This window comes from Entelurus aequoreus, linkage group LG10 (genome assembly GCF_033978785.1).
Source record: "Entelurus aequoreus isolate RoL-2023_Sb linkage group LG10, RoL_Eaeq_v1.1, whole genome shotgun sequence".
NCBI lineage: Eukaryota > Metazoa > Chordata > Actinopteri > Syngnathiformes > Syngnathidae > Entelurus > Entelurus aequoreus.
Window position 1 is genome coordinate 65,803,931 of NC_084740.1, and position 18,470 is coordinate 65,822,400.

General features: G+C 40.8%; 2 protein-coding genes across 9 annotated transcripts in view; both read left to right on the top strand.

Annotated features, from left to right (window-relative positions):
- ankrd50l (ankyrin repeat domain 50-like) overlaps positions 1–18,470 on the top strand; it is a 77,578-nt gene that overhangs the window by 8,469 nt on the left and 50,639 nt on the right. The gene's annotated exons all lie outside the window — the stretch shown is intronic.
- olig1 (oligodendrocyte transcription factor 1) lies at positions 5,600–6,295 on the top strand. The gene has a single exon (XM_062061913.1). It carries the CDS (start codon positions 5,600–5,602, stop codon positions 6,293–6,295), a length of 696 nt encoding a protein of 231 aa, XP_061917897.1.

Below are 18,470 nucleotides of genomic sequence, written 5' to 3' on the forward strand. Positions count from 1 at the left end.
GCTGGCTTAAGTTTCCGAAACTTTCTACAACTCTTATTTTTTTGTGATAGAGTGATTGGAACACATACTTGTTGGTGACAAAAAACATTAATGAAGTTTGGTTCTTTTATGAATTTATTATGGGTCTACTAAAAACGTGACCAAATCTGCTGGGTCAAAAGTATACATACAGCAATGTTAATATTTGGTTACATGTCCCTTGGCAAGTTTCACTGCAATAAGGCGCTTTTGGTAGCCATCCTCAAGCTTCTGGTTGGATTTTTGACAACTCCTCTTGACAAAATTGGTGCATCCATCCATCAATTTTTATAGCATTGTCCACACATTTAAGTCAGGACTTTGGGAAGGCCATTCTAAAACATTAATTCTAGCCCGATTTAGCCATTCCTTTACCACTTTTGATGTGTGTTTGGGGTCATTGTCCTGTTGGAACACCCAAGACCCAACCTCCGGGCTGATGATTTTAGGTTGTCCTGAAGAATTTGGAGGTAATCCTCCTTTTTCATTGTCCCATTTAAAGCACCAGTTCCATTGGCAGCAGAACAGGCTCACAGCATAATACTACCACCACCATGCTTGACGGTTGGCGTGGTGTTCCTGGGATTAAAGACCTCACCTTTTCTCCTCCAAACATATTGCTGGGTTTTGTGGCCAAACAGCTCAATTTCTGTTTCATCTGATCACAGATGTTTCCTCCAGAAGGTCTTATCTTTGTCCATGTGATGTCATATATGTATTTGTGTGTGTGTGTGTGTGTGTGTGTGTGTGTGTGTGTGTGTGTGTGTGTGTGTGTGTGTGTGTGTGTGTGTGTGTGTGTGTGTGTGTGTGTGTGTGTGTGTGTGTGTGTGTGTGTGTGTGTGTAGGTATGTATATATACATATATATATATATATACATATATATATATATATATATGTATATGTGTATATGTATATGTGTATGTATATTTATACAGGACAGATTAAAATAACAAAAACTAAAATTTTCTTATCGACTTGAACCAGTTGATAATGAAAAATAAATAAACTCAATAAATAATAATAAATACAAATTGATTAGCAACATTAACTCAGCAGCACAATACATACAACATTTTAACCTACAAAACATAAAATAATAAAACAATTTGTGAAAAAAATGTACCCCAAAAGGGACAAGCGGTAGAAAATGGATGGATGGATGGATGGAGTAAATCAGGATTAATGGCTACAATGAGCACGCTTTTAGTGCACAGTTTTTCAAAACAGGGTTTGAAGTATGATACTGATAAAGCATGTTCCCCGGGGTCACACACGCAACTCCTGGCATCGCACCGTGCCTCCCAGGGGGGCCCGCCCCACTATTTGATCAGCACTGATTTTGTCATTGGTGTTGCTGTTGTTGTTGTTGTTGCAGACGTTGTTGCTTTTGCTGTGTTTGTTGTTACTGTTTGTTGGTGTTGCTGTTGTTGCTGTAGATTTTTGTGTTGCCTTTGTTGTGATTGTTGGTGTAGGTAGTGTGGTTGTTGCTGTGTTAGCAGTGGCTGTTGTAGTCCTTGTTTTTTTATTGTGGTTGATTGTCTTGTAATTGGTGTTGCTATAGTTTCTGCTGTTGTCGATTGTTATTATTGTTGTTACTGTGTATTGCTTGCTGCTGTTGTGGTTGTTGTAAAATGTTGTCTTGTGGTTGTTGGTGTATTTACTTTGGTTGTAGATTTATAGTTGTTTGTAGATTCTTGTGTGTTTGTTGGGTACTGAGGGTGTTGCTGTATCAGCAGTAGCTGTTGATGCTGTTGTAGTTGTTGTTGTTGTTGTCTTGGCTATTGTGGTTGATATAGCTCTAATTGATGTTTCTGTTATTGTTGATTGTGTTAATGTTGTTACCGTGCATTGCTTGCTGCTTTTGTGGTTGTTGTACATATTTGTGTTGCAGTATTTGTGATTGTTGGTGTATGTACCGTTGTTGCTGCTGTTGTGGTTCTTGTAGTACATTTTTTGTTTGTCATTTTTGTGATTGTTGGTCTAATTACTGTTGTTGGTGATGTGGCTTTTGTTGTTGTTGCGGTTTTTGTATTAGGAGTAACTGTTGATTTTGTATAATTGGTGTTGCTATCATTTCTGCGGTTGTTCATTGTGTTATTATTGTTGTTACCGTATATTGCTTGCTGCTGTTGTGGTTGTTGTAAATTTTTGTGTTGCTGTATTTGTGATTTTTGGTTTATGACACTGTTGCTTTGGTTGTGTTTGTTTTTAATGTGTAGTAGTAGTAGTCAATTTATTTCAGACCCAGGGGGATCCATATCACAGAAGAAAAAACCTACAACGATAAAACCCAAATAAAAGAAATACAAGCAGAAATAAAATAAATAAAATCTTGTATAAAAAACTAAAAACACTCCACAATATTCAATGTCCAGCATACAGGCTTACTCACCAATGGTTCCACAGACCGGATGAAAATCTTGACAGAACTGCGAGTCGGGTTTGTCAGACCATTAATGACATAGTTGTCTGACTCAGCTGCCCTACACATGAACCTGTACATGAGATGACGTTAAGTGGCAGAGCAGGAGGGGACCCCAATACTGCCAAATATTCGGCTTGCACTGCAGCACCTTGAAGCTCTTAGAAGCAGTCTTATGTTGTCATTGTAAGCCACTATGAGCTTTTTAACACTGGCTTGTTTAAAGCGACACCACAGATGGGCAGTATATAGTGGTGTGCAATATGCTTTAAAAAGTGTGATCTTCACAGAAACTGAGCACATACTGAACTTTCGACACAGCATGTTTTCTTGAGCATATAGCTTCCGTCGCTGTCTGTAAATATCTTTGTCATCAGACAGGTCATTCGTACTAATATCCATCCATCCATCCATTTTCTACTGCTTATTCCCTTCGCGGTCGCGGGGGGCGCTGTAGCCTATCTCAGCTACAATCGGGCGGAAGGCGGGGTACACCCTGGACAAGTCGCCACCTCATCGCAGGGCCAACACAGATAGACAGACAACATTCACACTCACATTCACACACTAGGGCCAATTTAGTGTTGCCAATCAACCTATCCCCAGGTGCATGTCTTTGGAGGTGGGAGGAAGCCGGAGTACCCGGAGGGAACCCACGCAGTCACAGGGAGGACATGCAAACTCCACACAGAAAGATCCAGAGGCCGGGATTGAACTCACGACTACTCAGGACCTCCTTCGTATTGTGAGGCAGACGCACTAATCCCTCTCCCACCGCGCTGCCCTCGTAATAATATGTCCCAGATATTTCATTTCACTGCACACACTAAGTGCAGAACTAGATAGTGAGAAGTCAGCAAAGGCTGACTGTCTGCTCTCTTTCTAACTATCATGATCTTGCTACTCTTAGCATCGTTTATGATGTTAAAATCACTACCATACTATATGCATATTTTTAGAAGCTGTTGAAGAACAGCACTATACGGGCTAAAAATGACCAAGTCATCTGCGTACAAAAGATGACTGATGACTAAGTCGCCAACCCTACAACCAGTACCAGATGCATTTAACATCAGAGACAAATCATTTATATACACATTAAAAAGGAACAGTGACAAAATCCCACTTTGGCCCACACCATTGCTCACATGGAATGAATCTGATAACATATTCCACCATCTTACTCTCATTGTCTGATGAGAATACCAATACACCAAGATTCTGATTAAAAACCCAGGAACACCACTTTTAGACAATTTAGAAAATAACTTTCATGATTAACTCTATGGAATGCTTCAGAAGCATCAATTAAGCATATAAACATTGGGGAATTCCATTTGTTATATTGATCTAAAATTTCCTTTAGTGCAAAAAGACATAAGTCGGTGCCATGCTTACATTTAAAACCAAATTGGTTGTCACCGGTTAAAATGTAATTCTCCAGTCTACTCAGTAGAACTGCCTCTAACACTTTGGACAGGACACTTGCTAGGGCTATTGGCCAATAATTATCACAGCTGTTTAGCTTTTCAACTTTATCTTTGATCACAGGTACTAGCACAACAGTAATTATAGCATCAGGTAACACTCCATGGAGGACAAAACCTGTATAGCACATAGCCAACACTTTCTTACTAGCATGTTTAATATGTTCAGCTGCAACGTTATCCAGACCACATGCCTGATTATCTCTCAACGTCATTACTGCTTCATGTATTTCAGTCAAAGTGACAGTTACATCATCATTAAACTCCACTTTATCCACTGCAAAAACATTACTGTTTATGGAATTTAACAAAGATCACTATATTGTGTCTGCCACAACTGTACTATTTCCTCAGACCAGTCACACCATCAATATTCAATGATAGAGATGTTTTGCAATTATTAATAGTTCTTATTTCTTTCCAAAAGTCTTTGCAATTATTTTTTTGCTGCTTTCTTGCCAGCGAATCTGACCTCATAGTGTTTTAATTTATTTTAATATAGCGAAGTGCATGTTTAAATCTAGCATTGGTGCATTTTTTTGTTCTCAAACAAGGGCCCATGTCTGCTTTTGCCTGCCTCAGCCCATTTTTTAAAAAGCAATTGGGGCCTCTGCCTGGAGCTCATCTACATGATCCTTCCAACCTGGCTTAATATTGCACACTTTTGTCCTACATTTATACAGGGGCCTGCTCGAGGTACTGAGAGCCTCAACAATGGCTTCATACAGGGAGCATAATTCCTTATAGTGTGTTCCTGCTGTTGTGTTTTTTGTAGCTTTTTGTGTTAATTGTGTTATGATTGTCCGTGTAGTTACTGTGGTTGTTGTTGTATCAGCAACAATATTTGTGGTTGTTGTACATTTTTGTGTTGGGATATTTGTGATTGTTGGTGTATGTACTGTTGTTGCTGGTGTTGTGGTTCTTGTTGTAGATTTTTGTGTCATTGTTGTGATTGTTGCTGTAATTACTGGTGTTGTTGGTGATGTGGTTGTCGTTGCTGTTTTTAATAGTAGCAGTAACTGTTGTTGCTTTGGTTATTGTTGTCGTTGATTTTGTATTTGGTGTTGCTGTTGTTGCAGACGCTGTTGCTGCTCTTGTGTAGATTTTTGTTTGGCTTTTCTTTTGGTTGTCGTTGTAATTACTGTTGTCATTGTTGGTGATGTGGTTGTCGAAGTTGTTGCTGTTTTTGTGTTAGCAGTAAGTAATATTGTTGTTGCTTTGGTTATTGTTGTTGATTTTGTAATTGGTGTTGCTGTAGTTGTTGCTCTTGAGTCTTTTGTAGATTTTTGGGTTGTGATTGTTGGTGTAGCAACTGTGGGTGTTGTATTAGCAGTAGCTGTTGTGGTTGTAGTTGTAATTGCTATAGTTGCTGCTGTGGCTGTGTCCTGAATTTTTGTGTTGTAGTTGTTGGTGTTGTAGTTGTGTGGTAGTCTTTGAAGACACGATGTTGTGGAGGACGACTGTAGCGTCCTGATGAGGATGACAAGAGACTGTGTGCGATGTTTGGGAGGAGCTGACGGAGGTGGGGGCTCCTTGGGGGGCTGTCATTTAGATCACTTTCCAGCATGTTGGGCACCACTCTCCGGGAGAGAGGAGGGGGAGACCAAGGACTACTTCCTCATTGGAACACTTTCTTCCTTTTCCTTTGGAGAGAACTCTTCTAGAAAAAGATGAACGTTCTGTCCAACCAGATGCTCAGAAGCTCCCAGGAGTCTCTCTGCGGGGCTGACTCCGTGCAGGACCTGGCCCGTTACCCCCGTGCTTTGGCCTCCCGCCTGACCCACCAGGGGGGGCCGCGCTCCTCCAAAGCCCCCCCAAGAGAGCTGTGCCCACAGGAGCAGCAGGAGCTGAGGAGGAAGATCAACAGTCGGGAGAGGAAGAGGATGCAGGACCTGAACGTGGCCATGGACGCCCTGAGGGAGGTGATGGTGCCGTACGCCACCTCCCCCTCCTCATCCCCATGCGCGCCCGCCCACCAGCCGGGCGCCCCTCCCGGTCGCAGGCTCTCCAAGATCTCCACGCTGGTCCTAGCCCGGAATTACATCCTGCTGCTGGGCTCGTCCTTGCATGAGATGAGGCGGATGCTGGGCGAGCTGAGCGCGGGGGCGGGGCCGGCCCTGGCCCCCCGGCTGCTGCTGACGGGAGGCTGGCCCCTCGTCTCGGGCCCCGGTCAGCTCCTCCTCGCCCGGGAGTCCTTCCCCGCCTCATCTGCCATCAAGTGTCCCCTGCTCTCTTCCATGGAGGCCCCGCCGGCCCCGGTGCAGTGGGCGTCTGGGCTTCCCTCGGGGGTGCCCCTGTGCCCGTGCAGCGTGTGCAGAATGCCCAGGTTCAGACCACACGGCCCCCCTCCGAGATTCCCAAAGTGACATTCCCAATGAGACTTTTTTTATTCCTAAGTTGGCTTAGCCGCTAACGCTAGTCGATGCTAACAAAGTGCTATCTAACAACCCTTTGATGTCAAGTTAAAAATGGCGGTCCTGTTGAAGTCCCGCCCTTCCCCCTCTTGTCCTAACCAGCAAAAGATCAAAAACGTTTCTCGCCAGGATTGGCGGCTCCTCGTCGCACTCGCTGCACAAAGCGTTCAGACGCCAGCGTGAGAGGCGGCCATTGTGGGCGGGCCCTCGAGGTGATGGACCCGGGCCCGAGTGCTCTGGGAGGATTACGCCTGTGAAAAGGAGCGACGGCGTTAAAGGGACACGCGGGACGCCATTAAGGGAGATTACGGCAAATAAGGCGTGATGAGGAGGAGGTGGGGGGCGGGGCTTTATGATAGATCAAAGAAAATTGGTCAAACTTGTCCAGGCTCATTTGCATAAAGCTGTTCACGGATTATTAGCTACCTTGCTACTTTACACACTCGCTACCTTTAACCCCCCACACCCGTCTTGAGTGCCCCTCCAAGAGGGTCTCGCTTTTTGCCGCCTGCTGGCCTCATTGTTGCGACGTGGCAGGGGTCTTTGTCTTTGCACTTTAACTCCTTTCTCACACACACACACACACACACACACACACACACACACACACACACACACACACACACACACACACACACACACACACACACACACACACACACACACACACTCACACTCACTTGCCTTGTTGGCCATAGCAGCTGATTTTCTCTCTCATTTCCCGTCAACGTTTCACCCACAAAGTGTCATTTACTGGTGATTAAAGTGTAATTAGTGTGTACAAGTGTGACTCAAGTGTCATTGTTGTGTGTCTATCAGGTGTAACATGAAATAAAGTTGTGTATTATTTCATTCTTCCTGCTGGGTCACGTGACTGTGGGCGGGGGTCCTCTCAGGTGCAGTCAGGTGGTCTACGTGGGAGTCCTCGCATGCTCGGAAGTCGCCAGCCATAAATCTGGGCCTCCACAATGGGGAGGGGTGGCCAATGGGCCTGGTCAGGACCCCAATTTACTCTCTAACGGCCCCATGCCCCCCCACCCGGCTGACATTAAGCGTCGTGTTCTCACCCACCCAGTCCGGCCCACCGTGTCTTTCTCATGACAATTTTAGGGCGCACCCCTCCCACACCCCCACTCCCGCCCCCTTCCCATCAAGGTCCACCTCATTAGCTCTGTGAGGGGGGTGTGGTCAGACTTTTTTTCTCTCTAAATGACCTCCAAACATTTGCAAATGTTCCACTTGATGGACCCCCACCAGAACACGCACACGCCTCCCATCCTAAAGAACTCTAGGTTAATTGGACCTACCGGTTCCGGAAGGTCTTGTTTTCCCAGAAGGAAACAAGAAGTTTTTGATTGGACTACATAATTAAAGCATTTATGCTAATGTTTGTTAGCACCCCGCGTGATTATTAGCATTACCTCAGTTCCAGTTTGCCTTGTTGTTGTGCATCACTCTCAGTAAGAGAAGCATCATGTTAGCTTTCACCAACATTGTTCGCATTCATTACCACAATACTTGACTGTTAGCATTTGTTCACCAACACTGCTAGCATTAAATGTTCATTAGCACATTACTTAACATTTTAACATTTATTCACCAACAGTGTTAGCATTAAACGTTCATTAACACTGCTATTTGGTTGTTACAAACATTTTAGTATTCTTCATACATTAGCACATACTGTTAGCATGTGTTTGTCAACATTGTCAGCATTATGGGGGGGGGGGGGTATAGCTCGGTTGGTAGAGTGGCCGTGCCAGCAACCTGAGGGTTCCAAGTTCGATCCCCGCTTCGGCCATCCTAGTCACTGCCCCTGTGTCCTTGGGCAAGACACTTTACCCACCTGCTCCCAGTGCCACCCACACTGGTTTAAATGTAGCTTAGATATTGGGTTTCACTATGTAAAGCGCTTTGAGTCACTAGAGAAAAAGCGCTATATAAATATAATTCACTTCACTTCACTTCTACCAACCTTGTGATGACCGTTGTGTCCTTGAGCAAGACACTTCACCCTTGCTCTTGATGGGTCGTGGTTAGGGCCTTGCATGGCAGCTCCCACCATCAGTGTGTGAATGGCTTTGAGCGCTTTGAGTACCTTGAAGGTAGAAAAGTGCTATACAAGTATAACCCATTTACCATTTCTATGCTTTCATTAGCTTAATACTTGATTTTTAGCATTTATTTAGCAACGCTGTTGATGTTACACATTCATGAACACAGTACCGTATTTTTCGGACTATAAGTCACAGTTTTTTTCATAGTTTGGCCGGGGGTGCGACTTATACTCAGGAGCGACTTATGTGTGAAATTATTAACACATTACCGTAAAATATCAAATAATATTATTTAGCTCATTCACGTAAGAGACTAGACGTATAAGATTTAATCAGATTTAGCGATTAGGAGTGACAGATTGTTTGGTAAACATATAGCATGTTCTATATGTTATAGTTATTTGAATGACCCTTACCATAATATGTTACGTTAACATACCAAGCACGTTCTCAGTTGGTTATTTATGCGTCATATAACGTACACTTATTCAGCCTGTTGTTCACTATTCTTTATTTATTTTAAATTGCCTTTCAAATGTCTATTCTTGGTGTTGGGTTTTATCAAATAAATTTCCCCAAAAAATGTGACTTATACTCCAGTGCGACTTATATATGTTTTTTCTTTCTTTATTATGCATTTTCGGCAGGTGCGACTTATACTCCGGAGCGACTTATACTCAGAAAAATACGGTACTTGATTTTTACAATTTACTCATGAACATTTTTAGCACAATACTTGATTGTTAGCGTTTTTGCACAAACATTTTTAGTATTTTACATTCATTACCAGAATACTTGATAGTTAGCATGTAACCGCCAACGTTGGTAGCATTACATGTTCATTAGCACATCACATCAGTATACGTGAATTTGTACAATACTTGATTGGTAACATTTATTCACCAACATTGTCAACGTTATACATTCATGAACACAATATTTGATTTTTAGCATTTATTTACCAACATTGTTAGCATTATACGTTCTTGAACACAAGATTTGATTTTTAGCATTCACTTATCAACATTGTTAGCATTATGCCCTCATTAGCACAACACTTGTTCGGTAGCATTTATTCACCAACATTGGGAGCATTATACATTTATGAACACAATATTTGATTGTTAGCATTTATTCACCAACATTGTTAGCATTATATGTTCATGAACAAAATATTTGATTTTAGCGTTCATTTGCCAACATTTTTAGCATTATACATTTATTAACACAATATTTTATTGTTAGCATTTATTCACCAACATTGTTAGCATTATATGTTCATGAACACATTATTTGATTTTTAGCATTTATTCACCAGCATTGTTAGAAATATACATTTATAAACACATTATTTGATTCTTAGCATTTATTTACCACCATTGTTAGAAATATACATTTATAAACACATTATTTGATTCTCAGCATTTATTCACCAACATTGTTAGCATTATATGTTCATGAATAAAACATTAGATTTTTAGTGTTCATTTACCAACATACCTTCATTACCACAATATTTGATTGTTAGCCTTTATTCACCAACATTGTTAGCATAATACGTTTATTCACACAATATTTGATTGATAACATATATTCACCAACATTGTTAGCATTATATGTTCATGAATAAACATTTGATTTTTAGCGTTCATTTACCAACATTGTTATCATTATACCTTCATTACCACTATTTGAGTGTTAGCATTTATTCACCAACATTGTTAGCATTATCGATTTATTACCACAATATTTGATTGATAGCATTTATTCACCAACATTGTTAGCATTAAATGTTCATGACCACAATATTTGATTGTTAGCATATATTCACCAACAATGTGAGCATTATATGTTGATGAACAAAATATTTGATTGTTAAAGTTAATTTACCAACATTGTTAGCATTATACGTTCATTAACACAATATTTGATTGTTAGCATTTATTTACCAACTTTGTTAGCATCATATAAGCGCAATAGTTGAATATTAGCATTTTTTCTAACAAGGTTGATGTCAACATTTAATATTTAAAAGTGCGTCATTGCGGTAATAAACCCCTGGCCCTCAGTTTGACCTTTCAACCCGGGCTGGCCTATGAAGTAAGAATCCCAGTTAGCACATCGCACTTGGATCTCTTTTCTCCAAGCTTTGTGGCGCTTCACGAGGGGGCGGGGCCGAGGGCTGACAGCCAGCAGTCTCCTGTTTCTTGGCCTCCTTTCTGCGCCTCCTCGTCCTCTCCTCCCTTTCTGCTTAATTGAGTTGTTTGGCAGCCGCCTTGTCGGACACCGCCCTCCATGTGGGGAGTCCGCTGTTGGGGTGGGTGGCTGGGGGGACACCTCCTTTGTGCTCCCACAGATGCTTTACTTTTTCTACATCAGCGCCACATGAGCGCACGCCATCGCTTCTCTTCCTTTTTACTTTTCAAGTCATACTGTACTTTATATGGACGTGCATCTTGATATACACTTTATTTATGGCATCATTTATGCTTATATATGTATTAATATATGGTGCAACATTCTAAATATGTTGTTAATATGGTCGTACATCTCTATATACACTTTCTACATGTATTTATGTTTATATATGTATTAAAATATGGTGCAACATTCTAAATATGTTGTTAATATGGACGTACATCTCTATATACACTTTCTACACGCATTTATGCTTATATATGTATTAAAATATGATGCAACGTTCTAAATATGTTGTTTGACCCACTCTTGTATTATTTGTTTCTCCTGTTGTCATTACTTAGGACTTGCTGACATACTGTACATTAAAAAAAAAAAAAGAGAGAAAAACATCATCATATTCATAAAATATAAGAAAAGTAAAAAAATGTATATTAAATTGTCATTATATTAAAAAATGTTTTACAAATTGTACTTGTATGATAATTTGACATATTGCGTCGAGGAGTAAATAAATAAAATGAATGATGTGATCCATAAATCTTAGCGTTTACTGTCATGACCTGAAATATTTAAAAAGAAATGGGGTTTTTTATGACTATTTTTAATTTTTTTTTTATTACATTTCATTTCATGGAATACATTTGTATTTCACCTAGTCCTAGCCCATTGGAAGCCTCATGGCAACTGATATTGAGAAAACACTATATATATATATATATATATATATATATATATATATATATATATATATATATATATATATATATATATATATATGATAAATGATAAATGGGTTATACTTTTATAGCGCTTTTCTACCTTCAAGGTACTCAAAGCGCTTTGACAGTATTTCCACATTATTCACACACACATTCACACACTGATGGCGGGAGCTGCCATGCAAGGCGCTAACCAGCAGCCATCAGAGGCAAAGGGTGAAGTGTCTTGCCCAAGGACACAACGGACGTGACTAGGAAGGTAGAAGGTGGGAATTGAACCCCAGTAACCAGCAACACTCCGATTGCTGGCACAGCCACTCTACCAACTTCGCCACGCCGTTGTATATATATATATATATATATATATATATATATATAAACACAATATTTGATTTTTAGCTTTCATCTACCAACATTTTTAGCATTATACCTGATTGTTAGCATTTATTCACCAACATTGTTAGCATTACACATTTATGAATACAATAATTAATTGTTAGCATTTATTCACCAACATTGTTAGCATTATATGTTCATGAACAATATATATATATATATATATATGTATATATGTATATATATATATATATGTATATATGTATATATATATATATATATATATATATATATATATATATATATATATATATATATATATATACACACACATTCGGGCTGTCGATGTCCGGAAAGCGGCGTGCATTGCCAATGTGATGATAATTAGAGCGATGTGCTCCGTGCCCTTCAAAACAAACTCCGACAGAACTCTAGGTGAAACTGAGGTAATTATTATTGTAGCCACAAAGTTTGTTAGCGTCCGCGCACGTCAAGTTTAAAATGGCATCTTAAAGCGAAACATGAAGGTGAGGATGGCGGTGCTAGCATGAATGCTACATGGACAGCATATCTGCATCTACCGCAGATAAATAGAACATCTTACTGTACATCCTGTCACCAAGTTTTGAGCAAATCAATGACTTGTAGTTCAGTAAAACATGTAAAAAACAAAGCAAATGTTATTTATACAAGCCAGTAATAGCCTGTGATTATTCAAGATTAATCACAGTTCAAGAGTGTGATTAATCTGATTAAAACATATAATCACTTAACAGCCCTAGGCTGAACATATAATGTAAATGTACACATTACACAGGCATAATGTATAATTAAAAATAATAATTCAATTCATAATTGCTAAACAAATAATATAGTACAAAATTAATCAATCCAAAAAAACAAATGAATAAATATATACTTTCATCCATATGTCCATTTTCTACCGCTTGTCCCTCTTAATATGATCAAAAATGTATTGTATTGTAATGTAAATCCATTTAAATAAGTAAATAACATAAAAAAAAGATTAAAAAGCATTGTGTTGTATAAATTATAGCTAGTATATCATTGTAATGTAATATATATTTAAATAATAAAAAAAAGTGATGTAATCGGTAGAATATGTTTCTACGCAATATTTGAAATCATGTACATATTTCAAAACGAAAATTCCATCATGACAGACATAAAATCATAATAAAATTAAACATGTTTTAAATAAAAATCATTTTCATGCTGGATCTACATGCAATATATTGGCATTCATAATACATAATTTGTATTTTCCATAGAAAAGAAACACTACAAATTAAATGTATATACAATATATTTTTTTTTTTTACTTAAAAATAACATTTGATCTGATGTCATCACATGAGTGACAAAGAACCCTATTGGTTTTGATGTTAAAGGTGTGTGTATGTATGTGTGTGTGTGTGTGTGTGTGTGTGTGTGTGTGTGTGTGTGTGTGTGTGTGTGTGTGTTTGAGGTCAATAGCAAAAAAAAAGTTATGTTAAAATAAAAGCAAACACATTTTTCTCTTGGGTCTGTCCATCTGCTCTAAGACACACGCACACACGTGGTCAAGGACAAAGTGGAAGTTCTGTGTGTGTGTGTGTGTTGTATATTTTAGTGTTTTTTGATAGGTTGTGTGTGTGTGGTCAGTTTACATGCTTACAAGGTCTGGACCAGAGCCACCACACTTCAGTCTGCTCACACACACACACACACACTTACACACACACTCACACACACACGCTTGGCCTCTGCTCTTCTGCACACACCTACACACTCGCACGCACACACTTACACACACACAAACTTACACTCGCACACTGACACACACACACTTACACACAGGCACACACGCTTTCTGTCTTCTTTCTGCTGACCAGCAGAAAGTTTGAACCCCCGGCCAAGGACATTTTGTGTGTGTGTGTGTGTGTGTGTGTGTGTGTGTGTGTGTGTGTGTGTGTGTGTGTGTGTGTGTGTGTGTGTATAAGAGCAGAGGCCAAGCGTTGTTGTGCAGTTTGGAAAGTGAACAGGGCCAGAACCAAAGCGTGATGCAGTCCTCGGACCGCCGGGTCCTCTGTGATGTCATAAGTGTGATGACATCAGTGTGATGCACGCACGCCACTCCTCCCGTGCGCAGGTGTCATTCCCCCCCCCCCTTCATTAGCATATATTAGCATGCTGTCAAAGCGGGCCCCGGCGCTGACAGCTAGCAGAGCGGGGCCCCCTTTTGCTGGACCGCCGCCCGGTCCCCAATCACGTGGCCGTGGGCGACCAACGCAACCTCCAGGTGTCACCGCCGGACGACCTTTGTAAAATAAAAATGGAGTAAAGGTAAGTCGTGTGCACCTACTGGTTTTAGATCAGAGCTCAGAGGTCACATGACTCTTTTAAATATGGTGGGTTTTTTTACTGCTTCCTGTCATGTTAAGAATCAAAATTGTGACGTTTGTTATGGGTCGTAGTCTAGTTGGGTGGTGCCCGCCCCCCCTTGCATCTCGGTTAGGGTAAAAGTTTTGGCTTGGGTTCGGATAAAAGCAAGGGTTAGGTCGTGGTTTGGGTTAGGTCCAGAGCTCGGGTGAGTGTTAGAGTTGGACTAAGAACTAGGTTATATTTCATCATCATTGACAGAACAGTGATTCTCAAACTGGCCCCATCTAGTGTTACGCCAAAGAATAATTTATTAACATTCAAACACAGTGTTACTGTGTGTAATGTTACAGTGGCCAAACATATTAAATATATTTGTTAAATAAAACCTCTGTCTTTTTTTTAATGAATACTTAGGTCTACTACATTACTGTATTTTAATGTTGTCATTATGGTGGTACTTAATGAATACTTAGGTCTACTACATTACTGTATTTTAATGTTGTCATTATGGTGGTACTTAATGAATACTTAGGTCTACTACACTACTGTATTTTAATGTTGTCATTATGGTGGTACTTGGAGACCCAAGTGTTTTCTGAGCTGGTAAAAAAAAAGTTTTTGGTATAAAATGTTTAAAAAAAAAAAAAAAATGTATACACTGAATTTTAAAAACTGAATTTTTAAACACTCATTTTGCTAGCAAAAATTAGTTTCATTGAAATTTTCAGTATAATTTTATGTAAAAAATAATAGCGATGATGCATAACCTGCCTCTTTTTAAGACCTGTGTCACATGACTTCAAACTTGACACCTCATTGGCTGCTTTTGAGACAGGATCGACTGCTTCAGTCTTAATTTATCGGAAGTTAGTCTTGCTTTTTGGAGCAGCACATTTTTCTACTCTGAATTTTTTTACAATACATTTTTTATACACCACATTTTATAGACTTAATTGTTTTACCCTGAATTTTTATATAATGAATTTTATAGACTGATTTTTTTACACTGAATTTTTATACACTTATTTATTTTACACAATTTATTTTACAATTTATTTTTATAGACTGAATTTTTTTTACAATTAATTTTTATAGACTGAATTTTTTTTACAATTAATTTTTATACACAGAATTTTTAAACACACGCATTTTGCTAACATTTATTTCAATGAAATTGTCAGCATAATTTGGTGTAAAAACTCAGTTACATAAATTCAGTGTCAAATAGAATATTTTGTAATAAAGACCCAAATTAACCTCCGTAGGCCACATTAATTATGTAACGGACGACTTTAAATGGCATGGCGGGCCACATTAAATGGCATGGCGGGCCACGTTAAATGAAGTGGCGGGCCTTGAGTTTGACAGCTGTGGTTTAGCCTTAGGTTGGGGTGAGGGTCCAAGTAAATATTGGTATCTTGGTTAGAATCCATGTTGGGGATGGTTTTAGGGTTACATTTAAGGGTTTGTCCTATGGTTGGGCTTTGAGTAAGATTTAGGATTCGAGTTCTATTGAAAGTCCTGCATCGAATGTTCTGACGATCCATTGATAAACCAAGAACCGAAGGTTGCCCACAAATGTATTCTCTAACAAGAAGAAACTAAGTGAAGGTGACTTCCTCCTTCCTCTCACGTCTAAAATCTGGCCTCGGCCTTTAGCCTTCTTCGCTCAGCAGTCCAAAAAGTCCAAGCGTTATTGTTGTCTGGCCCCGGTCCCGCCCGGCGGGTGTTTGTCGTCTCCCGCTGGGCCAAACAGACGTGTGTTTACCGGGCCGGTGTCGGCGGGCCGGGAGGCTTGTCGCGGCGCGGGCTGGCGCTTTGTGCCTCACACTGTGCAACACGCCAGCACTTAGCCTCGTCCCTGACGGCATGCTAATGCTCAGATTTAGCGGCGCCATGTTTAATCATGAGGGAGATTATGCTAATGCATCCATCTGTACGCTTCTTGTCACCTGCCCGGGCTCGCATTCTTCTCCTTGTGGTTTTTGCCCCGACCACGGCCCCCAAAAAACGGTTTCCTTCAAACTTACAGAAGTGCTAATGCTAGCTGGCTGAGATAGGCTCCAGCCCAATGACGGTTAGCGTTAGCATTCGGCTGGTGGTACCCATTAACTGATGGAAAAGAATAAAGATGTTGTGTTTGAGTTGTCACATTACAAACACTCTTTGTGTTAGACACAGGCGGTCTGAATGCTGCTCCGCCCGCTCCACTTCTGTCTTCTGGCTGTCCGCACACTGGACAGAGACGTGCACGCTCGGCGCATTCAGCGTACAACAGATGGCTCGTGCTCGCCAACCAGGCTGAAGGCGTCCATTCTCCGCCGACGTCAATGTGTCAGTGTGCACGTGAAGCAGTCACAAAGGCGTGGTGAATGACACGGCCGACACGCTAGCGTCTGTTAGCGTCTGCGGCGCTGCTGGACGCTAACGTGGAAGAGGACGTGAGCTCAGAAAACAACCTTTGGGGTCGGGGCCATTTTGTTTTGGTCCCTTATGCTCAATTCCTGGGATTCGATACCGGTACCAACTTGTTTTTTTTTAAATTCAATCACATTTTTTATTGCAACATTTAAAAATGATGATGATAACTGCCGTCCACTTGTTAGAACTCATTTGCAAGTACTGGAAGTTGCAATGACACTTCCAGGTCCAAGACGTTAAATGGCCGTCGTATGTTGGCTAGTGAGCTCAGTCTTCACTGAATCTAGCCTTTTGTTGCGCCCAAAAAAGTGTTCATACTGTAAGCATTGTACTTATTGTAACGTGCATCTTAGTTGCAGTTTGGAGGTGTTGAAATCGCCATGTAAAATCGCTGATGTTATTTAGTGGCATGTCAATGGCTAAGCTAATGCATGTTAGCCTTAAGCTAGCGCACTTTTGGAAAAGTGAAGCTTTACTTTATGTACGTTGGAGCGTTTAATTTAGTCGATTTCTTTGTTGGCGTTGAAAATTGCAACATTATCTTGAGCAGAGTTCCTTAACCCTACGAAGGCCACCAAAAAAATTATTTTTCTCAGCTGTGGTCCGTACTCAGTTGTAATACACTTTTCCACCACTTGTGGCAGTAATGACAATACCAAATAAACAGAAAAAGTCTAGAGCTAAAGTTATAAAGAAGTTTCTTATGCGCAAAAAATATGACTTACGTGGTGAAGCTGTATTTTCATTTACACTTTAATTTTATTGCCGGTTTATTTAAGAATCATTTATTATTTTTATTATGAATTTAGTAGTCACGAGTGAGGGAAGAATGGATCATAAGATCGACAGGCGGATCGGTGCAGTGTCTTCAGTAATGTGGATGCTGTATCGATCCGTTGTGGTAAAGAAGGAGCTGAGCCGGAAGGCAAAGCTCTCAATTTACCGGTCTATCTACGTTCCCATCCTCACCTATGGTCATGAGCTTTGGGTTATGACCGAAACGACGAGATCACGGGTACAAGTGGCCGAAATGAATTTCCTCCGCCTTAGAGATAGGGTGAGAAGCTCTGCCATCCGGGGGGAGCTCAAAGTAAAGCCGCTGCTCCTCCCCATCGAGAGGAGCCAGATGATGTGGTTTGGGCATCTGGTCAGGATGCCACCCTATGGAGGTGTTTAGGGCACGTCCGACCGGTAGGAGGCCACGGGGAAGACCCAGGACACGTTGGGAAGACTATGTCTCCCAGCTGGACGAAGTGCCTGGGGAGAGGGAAGTCTGGGCTTCCCTGCTTAGGCTGCTACCCCCGCGACCCGACCTCGGATAAGCGTAAGACATACTTGCCAACCCTCCCGTTTTTAGCGGGAGAATCCTGATATTCAGCGCCTCTCCCGACAACCTCCCGACAGAGATTTTCTCCCGACAAACTCCCGGTATTCAGCCGGAGCAGGAGGCCACGCCCAAAAAAAAAAAAGTCTGCCACAGCTGCGATTGGACCTGACCAGCCTCCGGGTACAAGTACTGGAGTACCAATTGCTTGCCGGGGAAGATCTTCCCCGGCAAGCAAGGATTGACCGGTTTTGGGCCATGCTAGGGAGAGATGGAAGATTCCACACTCTCGTGCATTTGATGAAAGCACTTTTGTGCGTGCCACACAGCAATGCATCATCAGAGAGGGTGTTCAGCATGGTTAGAAAAATAGTGACAGAGAATAGAAAGAGGATGGACAATTCAACCCTTAACAAAGCATTGTACTTTCAAGTACAACAATGAGTAGATGAGTGTTGTGTGTG